General features: G+C 42.0%; 5 protein-coding genes across 5 annotated transcripts in view; 2 read left to right on the forward strand and 3 right to left on the reverse strand.

Moving 5' to 3' along the window:
- Window positions 1–2,983, forward strand: part of spock2 (SPARC (osteonectin), cwcv and kazal like domains proteoglycan 2) — a 28,444-nt gene extending 25,461 nt beyond the window's left edge. The window contains exons 8-10 of the mRNA XM_070977611.1: window positions 311–373; window positions 1,292–1,423; window positions 1,965–2,983. Of these exons, the coding sequence (XP_070833712.1) occupies window positions 311–373; window positions 1,292–1,423; window positions 1,965–2,110 (341 nt within the window). The 3' untranslated portion in view covers window positions 2,111–2,983. The remainder of the gene's footprint in view (window positions 1–310; window positions 374–1,291; window positions 1,424–1,964) is intronic.
- A 1,830-nt stretch (window positions 2,984–4,813) lies between these two features.
- Window positions 4,814–8,575, reverse strand: tysnd1 (trypsin like peroxisomal matrix peptidase 1). Its single transcript, XM_070978277.1, has 4 exons — window positions 6,681–8,575; window positions 6,031–6,161; window positions 5,588–5,773; window positions 4,814–5,389 (listed from the first exon to the last, which is right to left on the reverse strand). The coding sequence occupies exons 1-4, from the start codon at window positions 7,847–7,849 to the stop codon at window positions 5,187–5,189; spliced, it is 1,689 nt and encodes a 562-aa protein (XP_070834378.1). The 5' UTR covers window positions 7,850–8,575; the 3' UTR covers window positions 4,814–5,186.
- Window positions 8,514–12,650, reverse strand: sar1ab (secretion associated, Ras related GTPase 1Ab). The gene is made up of 7 exons (XM_070978278.1): window positions 12,578–12,650; window positions 11,400–11,470; window positions 11,130–11,249; window positions 10,966–11,031; window positions 10,777–10,880; window positions 10,555–10,686; window positions 8,514–9,787 (listed from the first exon to the last, which is right to left on the reverse strand). Exons 2-7 carry the CDS (start codon window positions 11,455–11,457, stop codon window positions 9,671–9,673), a joined length of 597 nt encoding a protein of 198 aa, XP_070834379.1. The 5' UTR covers window positions 11,458–11,470; window positions 12,578–12,650; the 3' UTR covers window positions 8,514–9,670.
- A 362-nt stretch (window positions 12,651–13,012) lies between these two features.
- Window positions 13,013–17,961, reverse strand: ppa1b (inorganic pyrophosphatase 1b). The gene is made up of 11 exons (XM_070977408.1): window positions 17,809–17,961; window positions 16,899–16,963; window positions 16,481–16,534; window positions 15,422–15,541; window positions 15,228–15,314; window positions 14,779–14,905; window positions 14,555–14,682; window positions 14,298–14,383; window positions 14,095–14,170; window positions 13,963–14,002; window positions 13,013–13,858 (listed from the first exon to the last, which is right to left on the reverse strand). The coding sequence occupies exons 1-11, from the start codon at window positions 17,867–17,869 to the stop codon at window positions 13,827–13,829; spliced, it is 876 nt and encodes a 291-aa protein (XP_070833509.1). The 5' UTR covers window positions 17,870–17,961; the 3' UTR covers window positions 13,013–13,826.
- A 1,359-nt stretch (window positions 17,962–19,320) lies between these two features.
- Window positions 19,321–24,707, forward strand: eif4ebp2 (eukaryotic translation initiation factor 4E binding protein 2). The gene is made up of 3 exons (XM_070977409.1): window positions 19,321–19,638; window positions 21,857–22,033; window positions 22,183–24,707. Exons 1-3 carry the CDS (start codon window positions 19,506–19,508, stop codon window positions 22,212–22,214), a joined length of 342 nt encoding a protein of 113 aa, XP_070833510.1. The 5' UTR covers window positions 19,321–19,505; the 3' UTR covers window positions 22,215–24,707.
- The last annotated feature ends 474 nt before the right edge of the window (window positions 24,708–25,181 follow it).

A 25,181-nucleotide genomic window follows, 5' to 3' on the forward strand; every position in this document is an offset into this window, starting at 1 on the left:
GGGTGACGCGGTCACCGCAAGGAGCTGAAAACATTCCTGCTGCTTGTTGACAGTCTGGTTCTCCCACAGCACTCAGAGATTGCACCTGTCAGCCAACCAGCCAGGCAGAAACTAGGTCTAGGTTCCCAAGCTCATACAGTGTTTTGGTTGGGAAGGAAATACATGGGAGTTGATTTTAAAGTCATTAGAAAACAATGACTACACTGAGGACAGAATTCACCTTTAGCTGTTATTGTTTTTGCCAGATTTAAGTCATTCTCTCTGCATCTAATGCATCTAATCGTGTCTCTGTTTGTTCTGGTCCTTTAAGAGCCGCCCTGCCTGGCTGAGCTCGAGAGGATCCAAGTACTCGACGGCGGCAAGAGAAAGTTTGGTAGGTATCTGACTTTTCAGAAGAGCATTCCAGCCCGACGGGATCGGTCTGTCCTGTTCGAGGGTTTTCATCAAGCAGATGACAAGCAAGAGGCGGGGATTAGTCCCTCATCAGTCTTGTGGATTAGAACTTGATACTGACAGACGGCAAAGGAAAAGCAGCCATCAGTGTGTGTCTTGCATGTCCGTGTGAGTGGGTGAATATGTGAATGTGTGTGTGTCCGGACATGTGTGCACGCATGTGCGCACTGCAGATTTTGGCTGGCTGACTGGGCTCTGAGTCAGGACTCTCCAAGGACACAGAGCGGCGAGCAGGGGGCAGTCTGCCAGCCCGACGCTCAGATGTTCCCTTGAAAGACTGGACAGACAGTTCTGCTTTGCCCCGTCTTATTTGTGTCACACATATTTTTTTTGTCCGTATTTACATTATTCTAAAAGTAGCCTCTGAAACATTCAATGTTACTACATACATTTCTGGAAAAAGCTACCCAACCAGGTGAAGTTTTGCCTCCATGGTAAAAGCAACTACAGTGTATTTTTCTTTTTTCACATTCTCATGTGTGAACACAGGCTGTAGAAATTGAAAACTTTCCAATCTTGTGTCCTCCCTTATCCCATAGTGATTAGCTAGCCAGCATCCCACACAAACACACACACCTACACCACCCCAATAAGCTGCAATATGCTGACTTAATATTTATTCACCCCTATCTTGTTCCGTGAACATATTTGTATTCATGGAATATGGAATTGGCGGCCACACATGCTGCATGCATTACATTCTCACTCGGGCTCGGTGCCATGTGTGATGAGGCATGATTCATGAGGTTGGGAGAGATTATGCAGTATGTAGGGTCTTGTTGGGTATGTGAAGTAGCTTTGCCTGACTCTTATTTGTGTTTTTCCATGTAAATGCCAGGTCGCTTCATTCCCAGCTGTGATGAGGACGGCTACTACAGGAAGCAGCAGTGTGACAGGGGAGAGTGCTGGTGTGTTGACCAAAATGGAGGAGAAGTAGCCGGATCTAGGATTCGTGGCAAACCAGATTGCGGTAAGTCCAGTAGGTTTTAGCTGTCAATATATACGAATAGAATTTGAACTTGAAAGCTGAATGCTGCAAGAAAAAAAAAAGTCTGCTGTGGATTGGCCCACTTCTGCACAGCACCCCCACATGCATTGTGCACAAGGCTTCCTTTATGTTAAAGGACTAAGGCTCACTGCAACATAACTCACTGCAGGGACCAGTGCCACATTCATGTGTCCGGAGTCATTTGCATTCTAAAGCGCTGCTTGTCGCTGTGAGAAAAGTCTTTCAAGATAAATGAGGACTGGTTGGACTGAACCTGCGCCTGATAAGAATGGGTCCCCTGGCAAGGTTTAGAAATAGCTATTAAAATCCAGACAAAGTCAAACACATGCCCCTTTTTTGCTACTGCAGTCAATGTTTTAAATTGATTTCAGCTTTTCTCATTGGTATAGAAAGGACTCCATCAAAGTTGAGAAGAAGGCATACTGAACATAATTCATTACAATATACAAGACGTCCGCAGTGGATAATTCAATCTGAATGTTTTCTCTCCGTCTCGGCACAGATGATGAAATGGCATATTCAGGTGATTTTGGCAGTGGGGTCGGATGGGAGGATGAGGAAGAGAAAGAGGCTGAGGAGACTGCAGAGGAGGCTGAAGAGGAAGAGGGAGAGGTGGGAGAGGTGGATGATGGGGGCTATATCTGGTAAAGGGCCAACATGTAGTCCAACCTCTCGACAGGAGCATCTTTATGGTCCCAAACACACACAAACACACACACACGCACACACACAGATCCTGCAAAGAGATGGACGTGGTGAAGCTCTCACACTCAGAACAACACTGGCTTATGAAAAGCGAGGGAGAGGGTTGCAGGGGTCGGGAAAGGGAAGATGCATATGTTATGGGGGTATTTAATGTCACAGGATGTTCTTTAAATGGGCAGGGGGAGGGGAAATTTCACTATTAAGAAATTATGGGTCTGGAGTCAAGAATTATGTCGCCCATACTTGTGAATCTTTGTTCTCTTCTGTTGTATGTCCTTTGAACCATCTTTGAGCAGTTTTTAGCTGATGCATAATGGAGACTTTAAGCAGTCGCAGGTGCTTGTCATGTGCGTGCATAAAAAATGGAGAAAGACTGGGTGCATTTCAATGGTCCAAATTGGCCTCTTTCATCTTTTCTTACTGCAGATTAGCTAAATTTTAGATAACCCGTTTTCGTGTTATGCAGGAAACTAGGCGGCATAGAGAGGAAACAACATTAGAGTATTGAAAAGCACCCTTCGACTTTACCGTTTTCATGTCATACGCTTCGGCTCATATGTGACAGTAGTGCTCTGTCTCATTCATAACTTATAAAAAAAAAAGTTTCTCACGCATCACTCTTTAGCTTGTATATAATGTGTGTATCAGAAGGCAGATTGTCACCTATTAGTCCTGTTATCAATGCCTTGAAAGACTAGCAGAATATACTGCTTAGTTGACAAGTGTACATCGTATCATAATGTGGATCAATTATTGTGTTTAATAAAAAAAATAAAATAAAATAAACTGGACTATGTGGCCCAGCTGGCCACCGTACATCTGAGTCTGTGCTTTTGTTCTCTCTCCTTCTCTGATTTTAGCACCGTCATGATCCTCGAGCAGTGAAATTGTGCAGTGTATGGACTGTATATGCCATCATAGGCTATGGCTGTTATTAACCGTTCTTTGTGCACCAAATCATCAAAAGACAAACAATGGTTTGCATATTCAGAGTACACTTACTAGAGCTTTTAACACTGATGTTTATAATTACATTTGAATTTTAACTAAGTCTATAGCTGTGCACTTCTGTGAGGCTGCATGTGTCAAGGAACAGCAGTGATGTGAGCTAAATGCTAATTTCAGCATGCTGCATGCACACTCACAATAACAATGGTAACCCGCTGATGTTTACCATCTTCATTTAGTATGCTAATATTTGCAAAGACAAACTCATGTGAGGTTGATGGTAAATGAAAATGATGGTCAGGGTTGGACAAAGAGAATTTTGATCTAGCGATCAGAGTTAAGGGATGACCAAAGTCAGTATAACTTATTCTGGAGAGGAAGTAGTAAAGCTAGTAAAGATAGACTATCATGAAATTTGGTATGTAGGCCTCTGGTATCCAGAGGGTGAAGCCTCCCCACTTTGGTGATCTTCAGATTTGACTGCACTGCTGTTTTTTGTTGCTGACCAAAACGGCAATGTGATTGTCATAAGCCAGAATTGTCAAATGATATAAGCCGTGCTGAAATATTGGTCAGGCTCTAATTACCACATCTTACATCATCACTGAATCGCTGTCCCTGAGCAAAAATCCTCCCCATGCAATATCTGTAATTCATGATGCATGAACACAAGTCGGTCAGTTTTGTGCATGGAAATAAAATGTGATCCCTTTCTTTATATCTGTGGTTTCCTCGTTTTAACAATATTAAAACACAGATTCTTGATTGATGTTTTTACAGGTAAAATCTACCAGTTGGGTGATTTGATGGATTTTAATACACATTGCATTCACAAACATAATTTTTGTAGCCTGTCTTCACATTTCCATTTCTAAGACTGAAGGCCTTATTGTCAGCTCACTTCTGCTCTTGCCTTACCTCACTCTGCAGTGGAGTGCAGCTTATAGCTATGGGAAACCAGCAGAAATGAGATACAGGCTCAAGTCTGCATATCAGCACTTCTAACAGCACAATGCCTATAGAAAACTCTCCCCTCAGCCTCCCCGGGACTCTCCACTGTGAACTATTCAGTGTGGGAACAGTGAAACGAAAGCCTTACGGTATGTTACAGTGTATCCTTGGGGCCCAGGCCAAGACCGCTTGTCTTAGCATTGTAAAAACTGACAGTAACCAATCTGCTGAAATGTCATTTCTCAGTTTCACGTTTCAGTGATAATGGAAATCAGTACCAGTAATGTCCCAGTGGGTGAAACCTTAAATGTGTTAGCTGTGAGTGGGTAAGCCAGCCAACAGATGTCTGAATATCTGATACCAACAGCAAGGCCTCTGGCTACCCAAAGGGACCAATCATTTTCAGCAACCTGTCAGCTGATTATGCTGAATATTCCTCCTGCTTGGCAAAAACAAGCCATATGTAACAGGACCAGGTGTAAGTCCTCACACATGCTTCCAGGAAAAGTGTATGGTCTTGTCTTGGCGCTGTAACTGTAAAATAAAGAAGGGTTTGGTGTTAGGTGTGAAACCTGATGCACTCTTTTGTGTCATCCTTTGTGACTTTTCATAGATAGAAATATGGCTAGTTAATACTGCTTTATTCAGCCTTGTAGCTCTATTTATGTTCCTCTGACATGTTAGTTGTTATAATGTGGGTATATTGTGATGACTTTGTACAGAAATACACCCAGCACACACTGAAATATCACCAGAATGAACTATTTTAGTCGTTTAATTACGTTACAGCACAACACAGCAATCTCCGCAGCAACCCTAACTTGGCTGTTAGCATTACTTTTAAACATTTCCCATTCTTCACTTCATTTTTCTGGGTATCAAACTTAAAGAATAAATGATTCCTGTTTTAGTTGCATTTGCTCTTTCATATCTGTGACTTTGTACCTGTGTTTGTTACAAATTGCGGTACGAAACATATAAAGTCATATATTTGAAAACACCAGTTTTGTTTAAAAAATTATATATAATATCAATTTGACTACCTAATGTGATTTTGCATATACGCCATACTGATTTAACTTTTTTCCTCAAGCATGTCTCAAGGTGCTTGGCTCCTCTGTTATAGTTTGCTTTGATCACACTGTAGCCTCCACACCCTTTTGACTTCTTCTTCTGTGGTGTCCAACACCCTGAAAACATTGGCATCTGTTGTCTGCTGAAAGTGCTGCAACAACCCCTGGAAAATGGTCACTGGGATGCTGAAGTTAAGATGCGGATAGGTCACTTTGGCAGCCAGGTCCCTCGTGTTGCTGGACACAATACCTGCAAAATAGCAAATAACTGTTATATCCTCTTAAAATTGCAAACGTACAGCCGTACAGAAAGAGCATTCACATGTGTATGGCTGCCTTTTCTCCACACATCTGGTACGTTGTTCTAGTGCAGTTTTCTGTGGACATCATATGCCCCCCACTGATCAAAAAGAGTATATGTTCTTGTGTTTGCTGGGTCTCTTCTTACCCAGCAGCTCTCCTGAGCGTCTCCGCACCACAGCACCCCCGCTGGCCCCTGCTTGCACTGCACAGGTGGTCTGAAGCATGACAGGCAGGTCATTCAACTTAATGGCTTTGGAGAGGACACCAGAGGTCAGGGACGGACCACAGCGGCGACCCAACCCACCGTATCCCACCACAACTACAGAATCACCTGGAGGCAGAGAGACCAAACTGAACATCAATCTCAATCTCTGTTGTAATCCAGAAGCCAAGCAACGACATTTTGTTGCCAAAATCTCACTGCTGTGTTTTTTTGTGCAATGACAATAAAGGAAGTCTAAGTCTAAGTCTAAGAACAGTTTCATTAGTGTAAAGAAACTGTGATCTCCTCTGGCACTGAATACGACGCAAGATGTTCCTCTAAAAAACAATTCTATTGTTTCCGCTAAACAAGACTGATATCACAACCTGGATTGAAACTCCGAGCCATTCGAGGGACCACAGCCTCTGTGATGGAGTCTCTCAGCTGCACCACAGCCAAATCAAAGGGTGAAGATGCTTTGGTGGAAAACAGCACGTCACCCACAATATCGTGGACTCTGTGGAAAAGACGTTGCCAAAACAAGTAGCGAAACATCACATATTATATTATGGTCCTGAGAAAAGGTCCAGTCATTCAAAGTAAGTGAAGACACCAATGAAGGTGTGTAAGGGCCTTCAAAGGAAAGGAATCAGAGAGAGTTAAACCAACAGCACAATGTAACAGTTCATCCGATCATTAATCAACCCTCACTATGTTTTACTGAGGGTTGAAGCTATTAGTTCACACCAATACTTTCCTCAGTGACCTTTGGTTCAGATATTCCAGTTTCAGGTCTCCTGGTACTGTGCTGGTGTGCCGGCTGTACTGTTTTTAAAAAAGTTGGGATGCTGTGTTAAAAATGTAAATATGTGGTCATTTGCAAAAAAAAATGGCACAGTGGCAAAAAAAAAAAAAGACTAGGAAAGTTGTGAAATGCTAAAGGAAAACACCTGGTGGAAGTGTACAGAGGAGGGTGTGTGTTTGACGCCCCACAATTAAGATAAGAAGGGCTGAGAGGCAATGACTGTGCTGTCACCTGTTCCTGTGATGAAACTTCAGGGTGACCGTCGACTTCCCGTTGACAACGTGACGGCAGGTCACAACCAGCTGAGAGGTGACAACAACTCCCGAGCCCCAGAACTGCCCACTGTCCACAAAGCACACAGTGGGGTATTTCACAGCTTTTGACTCATGGGCTGTGGCGCATATTTGGAGGCCTGCCTCTCCTGGATTGAGCCAAACATCTTGGAGCGGATCCTGAGTGCTCATGCAGCGGATGATGTTCCTGAAGATCGAGTGGACGGAGCAGACGAGAGTGAGGCCTATCCACTCGTTCGCCTTCCAGCCAAACGGAGATACAATCAGTCCAATGAGACGCACATCATCTGTGTCTTTCGCCAAAAACAACCCTCCGCCCTCGGTGCCTGGCAAGCACCTGGCGTCTGTGAGGATGACAGCGTTTTCCTCTCCAGCGAGGTTACTGATGATACCTCTGCTGAGGGTGCTGATGAAGAGATCCAAGCAGAGGGAGCCGAAAGGTGAGCCACATGCCACAACCGGGTGGCCCTTCTGGACAGATGAGCTGCTCTGCCAGGGGATAGTGCCTGAATCTGGGCTCCTGTGTGCCACCACACTTGTCTTGAGAACAGCAAACCAGCTGAGGAACCAAGCATCTCTGATCAGCTCCTCATCCTCCTCCTCGTCACTGTGGAAGCGCCACTGCTCAGCCTCTTGGAAGAGTGCCTGGAAAGCCTGTTTGAACTCCAGGCAGTTCACCAGCATCAGTAACTCGGCTGAAACTTCCCGGTTGCGTGCTGTTTTGCTTCTGTGGGGTGAGAGTGCTTCTCCCTGTGCAGACTGGCTGCTGTCCAGGTCTGGCTCAGAAGGAAAGCTGACGCGGATTTTTAGTTTTTCACTGAAGCTGCGGGGTGACAGGAGCCTGCGGTCTGCAGAGAGAGGCTCTGTGTCGGCAATGAAACGGGAAAACGGGGCGCCAGTGCATATCACTGTTCCAGTTTGGGGATGGACTATAACTCCGCTGCAACTCGCAGACTTCTTTGGTGAAAAGGCCTCCGACAGCTTGACTACACAGCAACACCTCTCTACCTCCTTTACCTGCATGTCGTTAGCGCTGTAGATGAACTTTACCGATATGTCTAGTTCAGCAACTTGAAGGCACTGTAAAACCGTTGAAAAGCAGCACATTAAAAGAAGCTACAGTCCAGTGCTGAGACAATAAAACAAACCTCCATGTTGAGAAAGTATGGCAGACCGAGTCCAAGTACAAATTAATGTTTAATCGCTAATATATTCTTCACTGTAGTGTTTACCAACGGAAATTCTGTCACCTAGCTTCCTGGTTCAGTATCATTGGCCCACGAAGGAAAAACGACGCCAACCTATTGATGTGATTGGTAGGAATGTAAACGACGACCACGTTCGAGCCAATGGGAAACAAGGAGGCGGGAATATGGTTGCTTGTTCCGTTCATGGCTTCCATGTGTTCCTCCTGACACTGACAGTAACATATTCACGTTATGGGAACACAGCCGTGAACACTTGTAGAGGACACTGACTCACTTGTTTTAGTGAACTGTACTATTTAAAACTAGGAGTTTTAAAGGAAAGAGTGGAAATGTTGTGTGGTGTCAGTTAAGTTTTTATTCAGTTCAAAATGACTTATTTCCTATTTAAATACATTATTTCCGAGCAGCACGTTTTTAATGTTTGACCATATCTATTGATAATAATTCTATATAATAACAGATTATTACTGTATAGTGATAATAATATGGTTTAGTAATGTTTGCAAGTGGTTGCATCAAACCTTTTCCAGTAAGAAATTCTAAACTACGATGCCAAGAAAGAGTGAAAGGATTGTCAAAAATATTTATTATGCTCAAACTTCACACGTTATATAACATTATGACCTACCTTTTTGCAACAGATACATTACTTCAGAGCCCGATGCTTGATGTAACATAAGGCAAGCCAAATTATTATTTCAAAATATAAATAAGAGCTTATATAAAAAATAATGTATAATATTGCGCTAAGAGGTAATTCCATGCATCTTTTGCGTGCCCTATTTTTAGGCACCCCCCAAGTACTCTCATAATATCACTGCATGTTGTGAGCAGCCACTAATCACAAAGTACTCGAGTCATTTCACAGCAATTAACCGTCATGAAAACAGGTAGTTTGGCATCCTCACTGTGAACAGGGATGAGTTTGTTACATCACCTAGCTGTGCTGATGCAGTTAACATTTCCTGCACTTATATACCACTATTTTGTGCTATTAAATAAAGCCCCTCGCAGCAAAATGTCAGTTAATGCACTTGTGGTCACATTCATATAATTGGCCAGTAGTGGTAAACCCTTCATTCATTAAAAAAAAAACATGCAATCAGCAGAACCGTCTGTAGCAGGATACTCTAGTAACACGTCTCTCATTAACAAATATGGCACTGAAATCTCTTCAGCACTTTCCAGAAAAATTATGTTCTTTGAAAAAACTGATGGTACTTCAAGATTCCCATTAGTTTCAACGAAACAGGATAAATATAAAGATATAATTATAAGATCTATCCTCCATCAAGGAAGAGTAACTCCAGAGTGTTGAACAAATTGACCTTCACTGTAAGCCTACACCAGCAGCTAAAAATACACCCGGGTCAGAAACTGGTTCACAGCGATGACATGTTCTATATGGCACACAGAATTCTCTACAGGCTTTAAGTTAAGCCAGAAACCACACCGTGAATATTATTCTCCATACTCAACCTGAAAAATACAGACTGAGGATTCCTAGTTTGACTCACTGCAGCATGATTGATATGAAACACAGATTTCTTTGAACGCATGAACACAGAACACTACATGAAACACATTCCCTAAGAGCACAAAGTCCTAAATATGGTATATTTTATAAAATGTCTCTCTACGGCAGGTAGTTTTGTGTGGAACATGTCTTTGTGCACAGGCAGCACGGTAAACCTGGTCGAGATTATTAAAAGAACGCGAATCAGTCAATATACTGCGAGAGCCAGCGGAAACCCTCTCCGTAGCCTTGTCTCTTCAGCACGCTGCACATGAAAACCTCCATTGGCCTCAAATTCAGCTCCTTCAGTGACACTTTGCCCTGAAAAGACACACACATCCAAAAGCAGAGATTTTAATTCACAACACAAACATTTCGACATCTTTTACCGTGGACACCATCAGTGTTAAACCTGTAACATCAGCACCATGTACAACAGAGGGTGGAGCACAGATGATATTTGTAGCCCTGCAGTCTGACTCAATAATATGGATCTCTGACACAGGCTTTCCAAACAGCTCACTATTGCATTCTGCTTCCCTTCGCTGTCTCATTTTGTTTCATCTTGCTCATCTCTTGCTGAGAAGCAGCAGGTGGTAAACAAGATTTACACTAACAATGAAAAATTTGCATTACAGGTAATGTGCCAAATGCCTCTCAACAGCATAGTGAACCCCCACTGCCACTGCATTTAACAAGAGCAGCTGTGATCTAAGCAGTCATCCCTGCCCTTGGCAAGTCAGATTTGAATTCAAAATTCATATATTTCAGAGTTTTTAACTTTCTCAGAGCAACAGTGGGTGTAGTAACACTTTCCTTCTGTGCAGAAAGGCAAGTAGGTCTGGCCTTGCGAGATCTGTGAAGCTCACTGTCGTTATTATGCAGTGAAAATGTCCTTGAACGACCAGGAAACGTGGGCACAAATGCACTATTTACTGAAGCCACAAAGCAGAGAAAGCTCGGTCTCTGATGATAGCAAATATGCCTTTTTATGTTTCTACCACTTTCCACCAGACAAACGGCTACAAAAACAGAAAAAATTAAACTCCAGCTTTCAGTTACATCGTTCAATACCATGTGTTCATTACCTTTCCAGTTGTGTGTCCATGAAGACCAAACATTCCTCTGAGCGCGTCCTCACTGATGGCCTCTGGACGGTCGATTTTATTCCCCAGGATGAGAACCGGGACATTTGAGATGGTTTCGTCTGTTAACAAGGCCTGCAGACAGAGAGCATCCCTATCAGCGAAAGCTAAAAAGAACTGTGTTATGTGTGACATATACAAGTGACATCAATTTAATTAACTTACATCCAGTTCAACTTTAGCCTCTGCTAGTCGCTCATGATCAGCACAATCCACCAGGTAGACTATACCGTTTATGGCTGGGAGGTAGTTCTTCCAGATCCTTCGTGCTGTGAGAGCAGCACAGTTTCAGTAATCATGCAACACACAAGCGGTAGCTGCCAGTGCACTAAACAGCATTTTCCTTTTTCCCACCTTGTGTGTGACCTCCAAGGTCAAACGTCGTAAAGGTCATTCCAGCGATGGTCAGCTCCTCGGATGCTGAGGACAGACGGGAAGCACTGACTTTACATAAGTGATGAAGCAAGAAAAACAAGGCTGATCGGTAAACTGACAACATGTCAAAACGCTGGATGTACTTGGATGTAGCGTTGGCACGTGCTGCCCTAGCCTGTCATCTCTGAGCATGTGCAGGAGTGTTGTTTTTCCAGCATTGTCGAGTCCAAGGAACACGAGCTTGCCGGTCTTCTTGTACAGCCCTGATGATAAAACGAAAACAGCAATGTCAAATAGCACCATGTTGTTTGGACTGTTTAAGAATTGATGCTCTGTATGTCAAATGGCAATCTATTTTGTATCTGGTGGTTAAAGTTGGACAACAATGTTGATAATCATGCACAATACTCTACCTAAGAGCTGCAAGACACTGCTGAAGCTCCTGCAGATCCAGTCAAATATAAAAGACATTTCTCTTGACTGCCTGTAAAACAGATAATACGACTGATATCGCCACTGATATGGTGATTAGTTTATGTTCAAGGTGCTGTCAGACCTTAAACAAAGCCCCTCTCCCATCATAAGCATACATCCCAACACAGCACATACTGACAAATAACGGCAGAATAAGTTAGCAAGTAAGTATAGAATTTAGTGCACTGTTGCAATCGGACGTTGTTGCATTACAGAATTTAGCACTGAAGCTCATTGTTAATCATTATTCCTGACCCTGGATTACTCTGCTGGTATGTGTAAGCTCTGTAATCACACAAGCTTTAAAGCATGAAAGGAAAGGAGGGCAAACTAGGCAACAAACAGGCTTTAGATGATTTTTAGATGCTAGCTTGTTCCCAGAGCGGTCTCACTGTGCCACACTGATCTTCCTCTGACTATTTTTATGACAGGTTGTGGCAAGGACACTTGATCTCAGCAGTCACCCCCTGGTTCCCTCTCTCAGTCTCTCCCTCTCCCTCACACACACACACACACCTGTCACTTTCTGTGGGACAGGGTGTGCTTGTTGCAGTTATTAGTGAGGCCTTCAGGGACTACGGCTTCGGGAAATTTCCCACTTGTTCGTTAATTCATCGCAGAGTGTTTCACCTGGGCCGTTTGTAAACACCAAACTCCATTCATAAAGCATGACATGTCATTCCTACGTCTACGTATTACATAGCATAACACACCAGGCGGTGTGTAAGGACTTAACCCTTAAAAACGTCGGCAGCCGTGTCACCAATATCCTCAGGTTTTCACGCAAATCTCGAATCAATAATCTGATACAAATATTCATAAATAAAAACAAGAAAACACGACAGGCCACTAAACTCATGACTGAGCTCACCAGAAAGGACTTCCAGTGATTTCACGATTGCTGCCACAGTTCGGCTTATCACATGTAGCTGCTAGTAACAACATCAGCTGTCACAGAGTAAACAATGATAAATTTAGGCTGGTAAACAACACAATGACAAAACTACGTCAGAAACATTATAATGTCTAGAAAGTGATTCAACAAGCAGAAAACAGGTCTGGAGGGGAAATGTGGCAACTGGAACACAGAAAAGTTAATGTGTTATTTAGGTATTACCTCGGTCTGCCGTGCCTAAGAGTCCGTCGGTTGGTCTGTGGTCCCGTCGACTGACATGAAACCTCCAAGTTTGACAGTTAACCGGAAATACGTCACCGGGATGTCTGATAAAGCAGGACGGAGCGCGTGCCGGTGATGTTCTGTTTTTGTTTTTGTTTTTTTATTCTAAGAAATGAACAATAATCATTCACCACCAGAGCTGTAAGAAGTACTTTGATCTTTTCATTAAATAAAAATTGCACTTCAACAGTGTAGGAATAGTCTGTCACAAGTAAAATTCTACTTTAATATTAGCAGTAAAATATACTTAAAGTACCAAGTAAAAGTACTCATTATGCAGAATGCCCCCGTTTACATTTACATATATCATTGGCTTTTAATTACTGATGCGTTAACGTGTATGTGTCTCGACAAATGCACGTATACTGGTGGATTGCTTCAACTACAACAATACATTATAATTTATTTGTTCATCCTTCATCTAAATCTTCAAATAGTCAGAACAGATATCAAATAAATGTGATGAAATAAAAAGTACCATAATATATTTAAGTCGAGGGAATGACCGAATACACATCACAAAGTCATATGAAAATAGTAAACATACAGTGCATTTAAACATAATCACACTGACTTATGTATATATATTTTTATTGATATATTTATATTGTTATATTTTTTACTTTTTTAATAGCTTATATAGTAGATGATTGATGAGTAGATTTTCTGATTCTGCAAAAAAGATAATGTAGGGTACCGAACACTAGGTGGCAGCATTATCACAATAACACAACACAAAGCAAATCTCAACTTTTACCTAATAAACTTAGACTCATAGCAGCAAAATAGAGACTTGAGGGTTACGCAATTTCATGTTCCAGTCCCTGTGAAGGGAAAAAAATATATCACACCTTGATGATAATTTAACTCATGAAACTTTATTAAAGCAGTTCAGTCATATCTTTATGAGTCATACAGACTATTATCTGGGCAAACTACCTGTACTTTGTTCATGACAACGCATCTCTTAAGATCTTTGTTAAGTAAGTGAAAATTCATTGGTCAAGACGTGACAACTGTTTTGATCGTCCTCTACAATATGTAACATTATCGCTCCATCCACTGGCAAACAGTCAACCCGGACCTAACCACCCATGCTGTAATCCCAGTGGTTCCTAACGCAAGACTATCTTCAAGTATCCCTGAGAGATGAGTCTTTCTCTCTGCTCCGATCCACCCAGCGCCGGGATTACTTCTTCTCATAGTAGAACCATTTATCTACTGCAAAACAAGACATTCGAGACAGTCGCACGTCAGATCAATCAAGTTCAGCAGAAATTCAATAATCTGGACATTGTTTAGAGGAATATCTTGTGAAATGCTACCTGATGAGGGGATGGGTTCTTCTTTTCCAAAAGAACAGGTCTAAAAATAGAGTGAAACATCAGTTATGAAGGAGCAATCAAGGAGGAATTGGTGTTGTCACAACATAAATGGATGAACAAAATCTTTCTTACTTCACAAACAGCAGCTGTAGCCTCATCTGCTGAGCAGCAGTAAGGGCTGTCACTGGCCGACACACACGTGTTCTTGCTGTATTGCATGATAAGACACAGTCACTGATAGTCAAAAAGCCATGAACGTATACAATTCAGTGGACATTCATTCTAAAAGCAGCTGGATTTTTAGCCGTTGTCGAAGCAGTAAGACGAGTGTTTACCAGTTCAGTTCACCAGCGCTGGTCTTTTGGGAAACAAGGTCTTTCCAGAGGTTGTGAGTGCTCTTGATTACTTCAATGGCAAAGTCCTGAGATGCAAAACACAGCAAGCACTTAGCTGATAGAAAGGGTTTTTTTTTTTTACAGTTAACTATCGCATTTGGGCAAGACAACCTGTATGTAACTGTATTTTAATTCTGGCCCAAGTGAAGTTTTCAACACTTTGTGGACAAGTTTGACAAGGTGTGTTAGGTGGAGACCTTGTCCTTGAACTCCTCATTGAAAGCGAAGCTGTTCTCTGGTTTACCATCTGGCACTTTGTACATTTTGAACCAGTCGACCGTGGCTTCCAGAAAACCAGGTTTCAGGCGCCGGACATCACTGATGTCTGAACACAGACAACAAAACAAGCTCAGGATGAGGCAAGCAGGACTGAACACAAACTGGGACAGAGAACAAAAAGGGGCTTAAATAAAATGCTTACTGTTCAAGTCGTTGGCTTCAGGGTCCTCTACGTTGATTGCAATCACTTTCCAATCAGTCTCCCCCTCATCGATCATGGCCAGGATCCCGAGCGCCTTCACCTTGATTACCTCCCCACGGGAACACACCTGGAGAGGACATTTCAATCCTCATTTCCTGCTGTCATTTGCATGATAATCCTTTTAAACGTGCACATCGTGTTCATGTTCCAAGCTAGGCTGCTGCTAGAGTTTGGGTGAGGAGCATAGATAACAGAAGCAATTTCATCTGTTTATTTTAATTACTAATAAACGTGTGTCTGCAGTGAAATCAGTGTATGGGGACCGACTCACTTTCTAAGCCAGCCTCAAGATTTTTGGTGCATTGGCTTCATTTAGAATCGGTTTAGGATAAAGTAGCCCAGATCCCCACGCCCGACCAAGGCAGTGAACTCATCAGCCAGTGTCGTACCTTTCTGCCGATTTCGCAGACATCAATGGGGTCATTGTCACCACAGCAGCCTGTGTCTTTATCTTTGTGTGCGGGATCTTCCCACGTCTGAAACATCAGGAAACAAAGCACGGCGCCTGAGTTAAGTAAAGCTCCTAAACATTCGCTGTTTTAAAACACTGCAGGGCTGGAAATCTTTCAGACAACAAACTCACCTGAGGAATGGCTCCATAGTTCCAGATGTAGCCCTTATGCGGGAACACATTGGCAACATATCGCAGCTTGCCCTTCTTCACATCTTGCTTTATTGGGTTCAACAGGTCTTTTGTTGCGATCTGAGAACGAATTGCAAAGCTTTTAGTTTTAAAGGCATGATCAGCACGAAAAAGCGCATTTCATTAATGCTGAAGGGCGCCCCTGTTATGACCCTGTGGGGCATTTGCGAATGTGTGTATGTTTTTGGTTTTGTTTTTTTTCCTTGTGGCAGTGTCTCCTTCCCCGGTGTGTGTGTTTCTTTATCTCTATTTCTCCAGTGGCAATGGAGCAAGATGATGCTGCAGCGCGATTGGTCAGGGGGCGGATCCCCGGTCTATTTGAACACCGGCAGCCGACACTTTGGTGTCGGCTGCCACAGCGTGATGTTTGGGATAGAAGACGCTGCGTGTGTGTGAACATCCAGTTTTCGGACTTCTGCAAATTTGTATATAGTGTAAATAATGTAAATAGTTTGGGCAGTTGAGTAGGGGGGAGAAGCCTTTTGTTTTGTACCTGTTTTCTCCTGTTTTTTCTTTATGTCAGGAGCTTAGGTTATAAATTTGTCTTTTGTTTCCCTTTGGTTTATTAGGAAAGTGTAAGGGGGATTTTAGTTTGTTCTGTTTGTTGTGTTGGCCTGATCCTCCCCTGGAGATAAATAAAACTGCACCTTATTTGAATTTGGCTTATTTAGTTGCTGGCCTTCTTTGGAGTGGGAAGACTGGGGGAGCGCATCTGTTATGTCAAAGGTTCCCCCAGACATAACACCCCACTGAAACCCATTTAAACCCAGCTGCAAAAGAATGACTTGCATGACTGAATTCACATTATCCAAATAAAGACAAGGGTAGAAATGATGAATCTTAATGTTCAATCTTGTTTAACTTTCATCTGAAGGACTGCATGTTCTTTTATGGGACAATCATTCCATAAACCACAGGTTAATGAAAACCTTTTACGACCTGTGGATAACCTGATAAGAGCCAAAGCCGCTAAAGTCCGATCCAAAAGTTGAGTCATACCTCCATCTTTGCATTTGTCCATCTTGGTACTTCAACAACCATGTGGAAGATGTTCTGTAAGAGACAAGAATCCGTCATGATTCGACCTAAATCATGAAACAGAAACAGTGTGTGGCACAACAGCACAAACACAGGATGCTTACATTATGTGCCACATTCTGCCTTTTACTTTGGTCAAACCTTTTCTGCAAATAGGATTAACGTTTCCATAAAGATAATATATAATCCACTGCAATCACAAGAGTTATTGACACAGCCTTGTGGAAATAAAGAGTGAAGGCCATTGCCCTCACAAACAGACACGACCTTTGTTATATTTTATACATACAGTAACTACAAAACGACATACTCATGGCAGCACCGCAGGTGGCATTTTAACCAGGGTACACATATTTACGTGGGGTAATGGTGACTTTACCTGACTCTCTTCAGCAAATATTGGTATGTCATGGAATGGTGAGACGTACTTTCCTTCAGCATTTTCTGTAAAACAGACAAGATTAAGCACTGTATGAACAAAGATGCCTTTTTGACTGTGTATCACATATTATGACAAACATTACATTTCTCATGGCTCTGCCCATCTGTGGTTCAAATACCAATCTGGTTGGTACGTAATAGAACAGGCAGTGCCAGTTCAGCTGCCAGGACCACTCCTCAACTGGCATCCTACCAGGAGACCTTCAAGTCTTGAGTTTTGATGATGAAGACTAACGAGTTGATTCTGACAGATCTGACACTTGGATTAGTCTTTCAAAATAAAGCTTCAAGAAATTCTGAAAATGTTAATTGATCAATAATCTGTGACCTTGTGTGCAGCTCCACAGTCTGGTCCTATCAATGCCAACAGGTTTGGTTAAGTATTATACTGTATGCAGAGAGGGCGTTGTCACACCAGCTGTAAACTCTTACGATTATATCCTGGATTGTGTATTTAAGCACCCTTAGAGATTTCCCGAAGAATAGGAAACTTCATTCTGCAAAGAATATCAGTGAAAGGTGGGCGATGAGCCTGCTGTAAATTATGTCAGAAACCAAGCAATCGCACCTGAGACTGGTCTTATCCAGTCAAACCGGCACAACTGGTAAGCGCAACTTTCCATGGCTTGAAAGAGCCATTACGACTATCTAATCCAGCGGAGATTTGTTTATAATATCCCGTTTAAGAACAACGTATCAACTTAATTTCTGGTATGATGAAATAAACCGGCGACCTTAAATGAATTAGTGACACGTGGGAAGTTGCAGCTGGCCTGTGAGGTTTGCGCAGACCTCGAAACTAGCAGAAAATGACTGATGTGTATGATTTCTACTTGGTTTCTACTTACTGAAGAACAGGCGGTAGTTCAGGGAGTTCGGGTTTCCCCTCTCTTCCACTGCGAAGCTCATGTTTTACTGCAGGGTTGTGTTGCTGTCTAGCTCTGGGATGAAGGATGGCGGCGGAAGGAAACGTCTGTGCTGGATAACGTAGACAGCAGGACAGCGCATGCGCACTTTGCCACTGCTGCTTTCACGGACTGTCGGATTTGTTTTTATATTCAGATTTATAAAATATCTTTATTTCGATTTGGATTTTTAGTTACTTTATATTTATGTCATTTAATATAATGATTTCTGCGTGCACGAGACGTGGAAGTTTGCATTTTGTATAAAACCAGTGGTGGAAAGTAATTAAGTACATTTACTCAAGTACTGTACTTATGTATATTTTTGAGGTACTTCACTTGTATTTCCACTTTCTGCTACATTATACTTCTACTGCACTACATGTCAGAGGGAAATATTGTACTTTTTACTCCACCACATTTATTTCTTTATTACTTTGCAGATTCTGATTAAGAATAGAAAATACCATCAACATATATCACCAACCCCCTCTTTAAATAAAATGTTAAAATCTGTACAATGTTTATTTATTGAGGGAACATCAATTGACAGTGATCTCTATTTATCAGATTATATCTGCAAGCTATAAAATATGTCTTAGAAACCTGCTCCATCTAAGAACAAGTCCTAAACCTTGTTAACATGTCCATGGGATGTTTTAAACAATTACATCATACATGCCCAGACTCAAAACTACTTATTTTTATATTGAGTTATACCCAGTGGCTGTAAGTTCAGCTGTTGTGTTCTGTTATGTAAAGATCAATGCAAACTAAATCATAAACCATATGTCAATGCACTGTAATCTTCTGTAACTCTAGAGGCTATGCTCTCACATGACATGGCTTGTGCTTTTGCATCAGATCAAAGTGACTAATTATAGATTATAGAAAAGACTCAGTGCACGTTAGGAACATTAGTGAATGGACCAAAACATGCTGAGCCTTTATACATGGATGAGACTCTCTGTCTGCCACCCTGAGGGTATAACATATCATAACTGTTGTGAAATGCTACTTTTCTCAGGAATTCTTTTCCTTTTTCATGAACTTTGTCCGTTTTACCTGTGGGGGTTTAAAAAAAAGACGAGGAACACTTGAATGCAGCATCGAAACTGGCCATTATTTGACTTCACCAGTAATCGTTTCTTAAACTTTTAGAAACCTCAAAAAGTATAAATATGATCGATATTTCAGTAATTTATGTTTATTTGTTTTTCCCCTCGGTTAGTTATACTTTTGTGAATTCATGTTATCCGTTTTGCTTAAAACATATTTTAAAACATTTTCAGAGGCTACGCAATGGCACAACTTGTGCTAGCTAACAATTTTAACAAATGATATTTAGGCCTTAAAAAAAAAAAAAAAAACCCAAAACCATAAAGTTTTTTTTCTCGTAGGTTGGCACCATTCGCTGATGTTCCGCACCGCTGACTTCACATCCGCCCGTCGCGTGTCTTGCTTCCTGCCTTGGCGAGGGAGGGGACGGTGCTGACGGCTGGGAGGACGACAGGAAAGACAAGAAAGCCTTTGGGAAGATATAAGAGAGTGGGGAACGGCCCGGGTTTCCACCGTCCGTCGGGAAATAAGCACCACAGTTTTCTGTAGCTGCTGGATTTGTCATCGAATCGGCGCTGAAAATGTCGGCCAGTCGTCAGCATAGCGAGAGCAGGGCCATCCCGACCAGGACGGTGTTGATCAACGACACAACGCAGCTACCTCATGACTATTGCACCACCCCTGGAGGCACTTTATTCTCTACCACTCCCGGAGGTAAGAGGAGGTCCCGGCCTCTTTATCAGATTTTTTTGGAAAATGGAGGACAGTTCTGTGTTGGTTGTGCTCTCACCAAACCTTTAACATGTCACTCTGGCCTCGGCTGCCTTGTCATCCCGATCAAAACAAAAACAAAGCTTAGTCCCGCCCCTATGCTCCCTGGCGGCTTCCCGATTGGCTGGTTTGCAGCGCAGATATTCTGATGAATGTATTCTTATTTATTAAAAAGTTATGTTTAAAAAGAATAAGGTGAAAACCCACCCAATGCAAATGGAAAAGTGACAACCAGTAGTTTAAAGCAAATGCTGTGCATCAGCTGTGTGTATTATTGTTTGAAGTATAGCCAGATTGCAGGATGTGATTCATTTCAGTCCATGCAACGCCCTTCCAAATAAGGAAGTGCATTAAAGCGAGGAAGGATACTGTACACGTACCACTGCATGACTGTCTTATATTATGCTGTGTTTTGCCTTAAATCTTTACAGAAACTGCTTTAGTTGGATCAGGGTTGTAACAAGAACCAAAAAAACTCATCATATGACCCCAGTTCTCAAATCAGTGCATCAGATCCCATTTCCTCTCAGAACCAACTTCAGGATTCTGTTGTTTGTCCATAAATCACAGAGCAGTTCAGGTCCAAGATACTCACCGGATCTTCTGAGCCAGTGTGAACCTTGCAGACCTCTGGGGTCGGCCGGTTCTGGACTACTGAAGCTGCCTTTAGCTTCTGTGCTGCTCATGTGAGACTTCCAGGAAGAGCTTAGACTTGAGACGATGCTGACTTCCTTAAAATTAAAAATAAAGACTTAGCTGTTACCAATGCTCTCCAATCCTGTGCTCTTGCCTATTCTTGGAATGACATAGAGTCTCTCTGTCAAGGGATTTTGGTTGTTACTTATCATCAATTAATCGTAATGCCCATACAATGGCAGAAAGTCATGAAAAATGTCTATCACAGACCTAAAATGTGTTGTTACGTCGAGCCAACAGTCCAAACCCCAAATCATATTCAGTTTAAAATGATATAAAGCCTTCACATTGGAGAAGCTGGAGCCAAAAACATCAAAACATTTGCCATGACCGAGTCAAAAAAGACAAATGTTGGCGAGAAATAGCAGAAGTGCTTCATCAGCCCGGCGAGTAGCTGCTGTGCTGTCATAACATTATCCCCGGTCGTAACTGCAGGAGTATGCTTATCATTACTAATTCAAGATCAAACGTTGTCCGTTTGATGCAGCCAACACAGAAAAGCCTGCTGTGTAGAAGGTCAGTGGATCTGATTAATATGGGAACAATAAATAAACCAGAGAGCTGTCGAGGTTAATCCCCTTAAATCAGCAGTACGACATCGACAGATTTTTGACAGAAGATAAAAACTCATGGAGCTCACTGAGTAAACCTGAAGTCTGTTTTGCCCTCACTGTGTTGAGAGTGTTCTTTTGTGTGTATAAACCGGCAGTTTGAGCAACGTTTGCACAAGAGAACCAAACGAGAAACGCTCGTGAAAAAAAACCATGTGGTTAGATTTAATCAGTCTACCAGTTTAAACATTTTCTTGGCTTCTCAGAGCGGCCTGTTTGAGAACCACTGACTTAAAGCAGTTTAGTTTTTCTTTGTTTTTGGGGGGGTTGTACGTTTGATTGCCATCTTAACTGGGACTGTTCTCATTGTCAAAGCCCTGCATCTGCCACAGAACAGAGCACAGAAGTAGAAGCGGAGTAGAAAGTTGACTTTGTGGTCGCTGGGTTATTTAAAGAACCTCTGCATTGGCACACCAGTTAAAGCATAAAGACCAGAGATGAGAGCCATTCAACAGTTTATTATTGTCCTTTCAAAGGATTTCCATGCAAGTCATTGGCTGACACCGAGGATTCAGTGGGCAAATGGGAACAAAAATCAGAAAACAAAGTCCTCTCATAAATCCCTAACTTACTCAAATTAATGGATTTGGTGCACAGTCAAACAGAGAAGATGGGTCATATCACACGCACACCAACATGCTGCAGCAAACAAATGGAGAGACTGAGCAGGGCAGATCCTATCAGTCCAGGTGTGGCCTGATAGGTTGGGGCTAACTCCCGCCCCCCTTGGACCAGGCAGTGTTTTCCTGAAGAACGCTTGTTGAAGGATTTGATTTGACGTTTGACCTTTGATAGCATCACATTTCCTCAGACAGAGCGGGAGCAAACTCAGACTCGATTGGTATCCTTTGCAGGAACCCGGATCATCTATGACCGTAAGTTCCTACTGGACAGGCGCAATTCTCCCATTGCCCAGACCCCCCCAGCCCACCTGCCTGTCATCCCTGGAGTGACAAGCCAAAATGTCCTGAGAGAGAACCAGAAGAATGAAGCCAACAACCACATCAACCACGATGGCAAGCCTGCAAACGGTAAGAGTCGCAGTAGGCACTGAGAAACCAGCTTGTGTAATGGGAAGCGTTTTATTGGCGCAGTCATTTGATAGACACACCCATGAAATTAAAACCTGTTCCAGGCATGTCTCAACAGCTTCCTGTCTTTTTTTTTGTTTGTTTTCAAGGTGATGATGCTCAGTTTGAAATGGACATCTAAACAGACTGGAACCTCACCAGCAAAAGCAATTGACCTGGCATCACCCGTGCCAGTGGCTTGGCTTGTAGAAACCAATGTTGTGAGCCCTCATGGCAGCCATCTTCTTTAGCTCTCTGTCTCGCTGCTGGATGTAATGTGTGTAAACCATGGGGATTCAGTGTATCATACATACAGGTACAGTGTGGCCAACTCTGGAAACTAGGTTTATTTGTATAGATTTCCATGTTTACCAGTCGCTGTACACATAAACAACCACACAGCGAGGGTGGAGGCCGTAATATTACGTACCCAGACACATTGTCCAGTTAGTAGACCCCAGTGCTCATCTTACAGCTTTCTGTGAGTCAGGATCCTCAACAGAGCACACTGTAAAACGGATAATATTCCAACTTAATTGGGCAGGAAGTGGTCATTTTTCGTACTGGCCTTAGAATCAGTCAAAAGCTTTGATATTCATCACAGTCTTTGGTTTTGAAGACCCTTGAAAGCATGTTATTTAAGTGAATTTTATTTCTTTATGGAACTACTTGAAAAGCTCCGCAATCTGTTATCGGTTGTTTGGTCTGTTTTAGTTTCCCGTGATGAAATGCAAAGGGGATGCTGTGTTTTTAGTTTGTAATAAGATTTCATGCCATTCCAAGATTTTAGTTTCCATTACCGACACGAGCCCCTGTGAGTTTCCTCATTTCAGGGAAAGGACGTTTTTTTAATGAAATTCAGGCCTTTAGTTCATTGTTTTGTAATAATCAAATGATTGTATTTCCCACTGTTAGGTCAATTAGAAATCTGGCATTTCAAATTCGATTTCAGCATCGTTTGACAACATCAAGCCGCTTGATTCATCACTATGGTGACCTCGCTATAAAAGCATTTACACATTTCTCTCCTGCCAAGACCAGTTAAGGCACTTTTTTCTCCAGATTTGATGACTACTTTGACTCAGCTGGTTTGCTTTGTTATCAGCAGCTCTGTGTTCATAATTTGATCGGTCTAAGAAAAGACGTCATGCGTACAGTAGCTGCATCTGTCGGGTGTTTTTGAATAAGACCAGATAAACATTTACTGTAGATTAATGTGGAAAAGTTCAAGGCAGAATGAGTAGGATTTGTTGGCCGCAGTTTGTAAACCGACATTCAAAGTTGGCCCCTCGGGGATGAACTACGACGCAAGGTTGACGCAGCCAGCGGAGGAACAGGTCGTTAAAATGGAGGATATATTTATTTTCCCACCCAGTGCACCCTCAGTGCCTCCAGTTTATTTCTTAAATTTTAAACTTGATGCACCATATTTAAACATGCTGAAAAATGCCGTTTAGGTTGAACTCTGCCCCTTAACGAAGGATACGAGGAGCTCACTTTAGCTTCTAGTCAAATCAAAGTGACATGAATTTTATTGATTGAATATTATGGATGATAGATACCAATAATAAAACTTCCTGAAGCTAACAGGAAGAAAAAAGATGCAGTCAAAAGGAACACCTTCATGACAGTAAAAACTCTGTCTTTAGGCTCAGCATACCTCATTAAGCCATTAATCTCGCTTCGTAGTTCACCCTTAGGATGCTTGCTTAAGATCCGGCATTGTAGAGTCCCGCCCTCACACTCTGTGCGCTCTTATTGGCTGGGAGTGGCACACCCCCTGCCAAAGGTTAATGCCCAGAAACGTCCCAGCGCTAAACAAGAGGCAGAGGACAGAGTCTCTGCTGATAAAGACACCTCCACACACCTGAGTGGTCATGAGAGGGATTATTTTTGTGCGAGTCTGTACATTTGATTTAGGAACATCCTCCTCATTCTGCCTTTAACATCTCAATTATAATTTTTAGGCAAAATACAAGAAGACTTTTTGAAAAACTTGAAATAATCCAGATGTTTTATATGCATTTTATTTTTTAATACAGTTTCTTAGTATTTGAGGGTATTTTTTGGGGGGTAGAAACTCTGTCAAGCCTGTGTCAAGTGTCAAGGTACCAGAAGGCATCATTTGCATCAGGCTCGATGGACGCTGTCCCTTAATTTACAAATCTGTCCCCAGTGTCCTTAATCCACTTTCCATTCCCTTATTCTTTTCATGTGTCATGTCTGCCCATGCCTTACTTAACATCAAATGCAGTAACAAACACTAGGGTCCCTGTCCTCGATTTGTACTTTGCAACAGATGTTTATTTTTTCACTGTAACACTGAACAGGTAACATTGTACTTTGTACATTGCAAATTTTATTATTTTTTTTTTTTACTAGATAATTTCCTTCCTCAAGCAGCTGTGAAGTTTGAAAATGTGAAGGTAAACATCTCATTTTGGGATTCTGAAGTTCAGATGGAGACGTGGTTAAAAGAACGCCACATGCTAATTTAGTTAATTCCCAATATTTTTTTTTATTTTTTAAGCCACAATCCTAGTCAAATAAATCACTCTACCACATGTTCATACCATACGTTTGTTTCTTTGTATGACTGGAACCACTGAATGGCTGGAATGATGTCTATCAAAGATTTTCTTTTTTCTTTTTGGCTTTGTAATTAATTCTGGCCATGTTTGGTGACAAACACGTGAAGGGGTTTGCGTGAACCCAATTTGCATTGCACATTTTTTGGCGATAAAAACTCTTTGTAGTACGGCATCATAATTCAGATTGCAGGTTTATTTTAAATCAGTTTGGTTTGACAATGAGGGCTTAACATTGTGCGTTGAAGAAGACAAATTTACTGTAACTTTCTGTTCCAATTTTAAACAACTTTATTTTAAATGAAACTCCAATGCCAGTTGGCACTGTTGCTGCAAGATCAATAAAGTTCCTTAACAAAGAAAATAAGATGTTGTGTCTTTAATGGTCTCTGTTTTGGGGAGTTTTACCATTGACGTTGATAGAACCATTATTCTTCCTGTATTTCACCACAAAGTCTCTTCGTAACATTGATTCATGCTGGAGCCCTCTTTCCACATCTGAAATGTCACGTCACAAGTGC

Source organism: Chaetodon trifascialis, chromosome 13 (genome assembly GCF_039877785.1).
Source record: "Chaetodon trifascialis isolate fChaTrf1 chromosome 13, fChaTrf1.hap1, whole genome shotgun sequence".
NCBI lineage: Eukaryota > Metazoa > Chordata > Actinopteri > Chaetodontiformes > Chaetodontidae > Chaetodon > Chaetodon trifascialis.

Bases quoted from the DNA above. Each gene is read 5' to 3' on its own strand.
- sar1ab (XM_070978278.1), bottom strand. From the start codon at position 11,457: ATGTCTTTTATATTTGACTGGATCTGCAGGAGCTTCAGCAGTGTCTTG. The intron at 10,881-10,965 runs GTGGGAAAAAGG...CTGCTCTCACAG, and splicing joins CCTTGGAGGTCACACACAAG to CACGAAGGATCTGGAAGAAC. The intron at 9,788-10,554 runs GTAATGAACACA...GTGTCTTTTCAG, and splicing joins ATGGACACACAACTGGAAAG to GGCAAAGTGTCACTGAAGGA.
- eif4ebp2 (XM_070977409.1), top strand. From the start codon at position 19,506: ATGTCGGCCAGTCGTCAGCATAGCGAGAGCAGGGCCATCCCGACCAGG. The intron at 19,639-21,856 runs GTAAGAGGAGGT...TATCCTTTGCAG, and splicing joins ATTCTCTACCACTCCCGGAG to GAACCCGGATCATCTATGAC. The intron at 22,034-22,182 runs GTAAGAGTCGCA...TTTGTTTTCAAG, and splicing joins CGATGGCAAGCCTGCAAACG to GTGATGATGCTCAGTTTGAA.
- tysnd1 (XM_070978277.1), bottom strand. From the start codon at position 7,849: ATGTGCTGCTTTTCAACGGTTTTACAGTGCCTTCAAGTTGCTGAACTA. The intron at 5,774-6,030 runs GTTGTGATATCA...CTCTGCCTCCAG, and splicing joins GGCTCGGAGTTTCAATCCAG to GTGATTCTGTAGTTGTGGTG. The intron at 5,390-5,587 runs GTAAGAAGAGAC...GCTATTTTGCAG, and splicing joins ACGCTCAGGAGAGCTGCTGG to GTATTGTGTCCAGCAACACG.
- ppa1b (XM_070977408.1), bottom strand. From the start codon at position 17,869: ATGAGCTTCGCAGTGGAAGAGAGGGGAAACCCGAACTCCCTGAACTAC. The intron at 14,384-14,554 runs GTCTCCACCTAA...TTTGCATCTCAG, and splicing joins ATGAGGAGTTCAAGGACAAG to GACTTTGCCATTGAAGTAAT. The intron at 14,171-14,297 runs GTAAACACTCGT...CATGCAATACAG, and splicing joins AGCGCTGGTGAACTGAACTG to CAAGAACACGTGTGTGTCGG.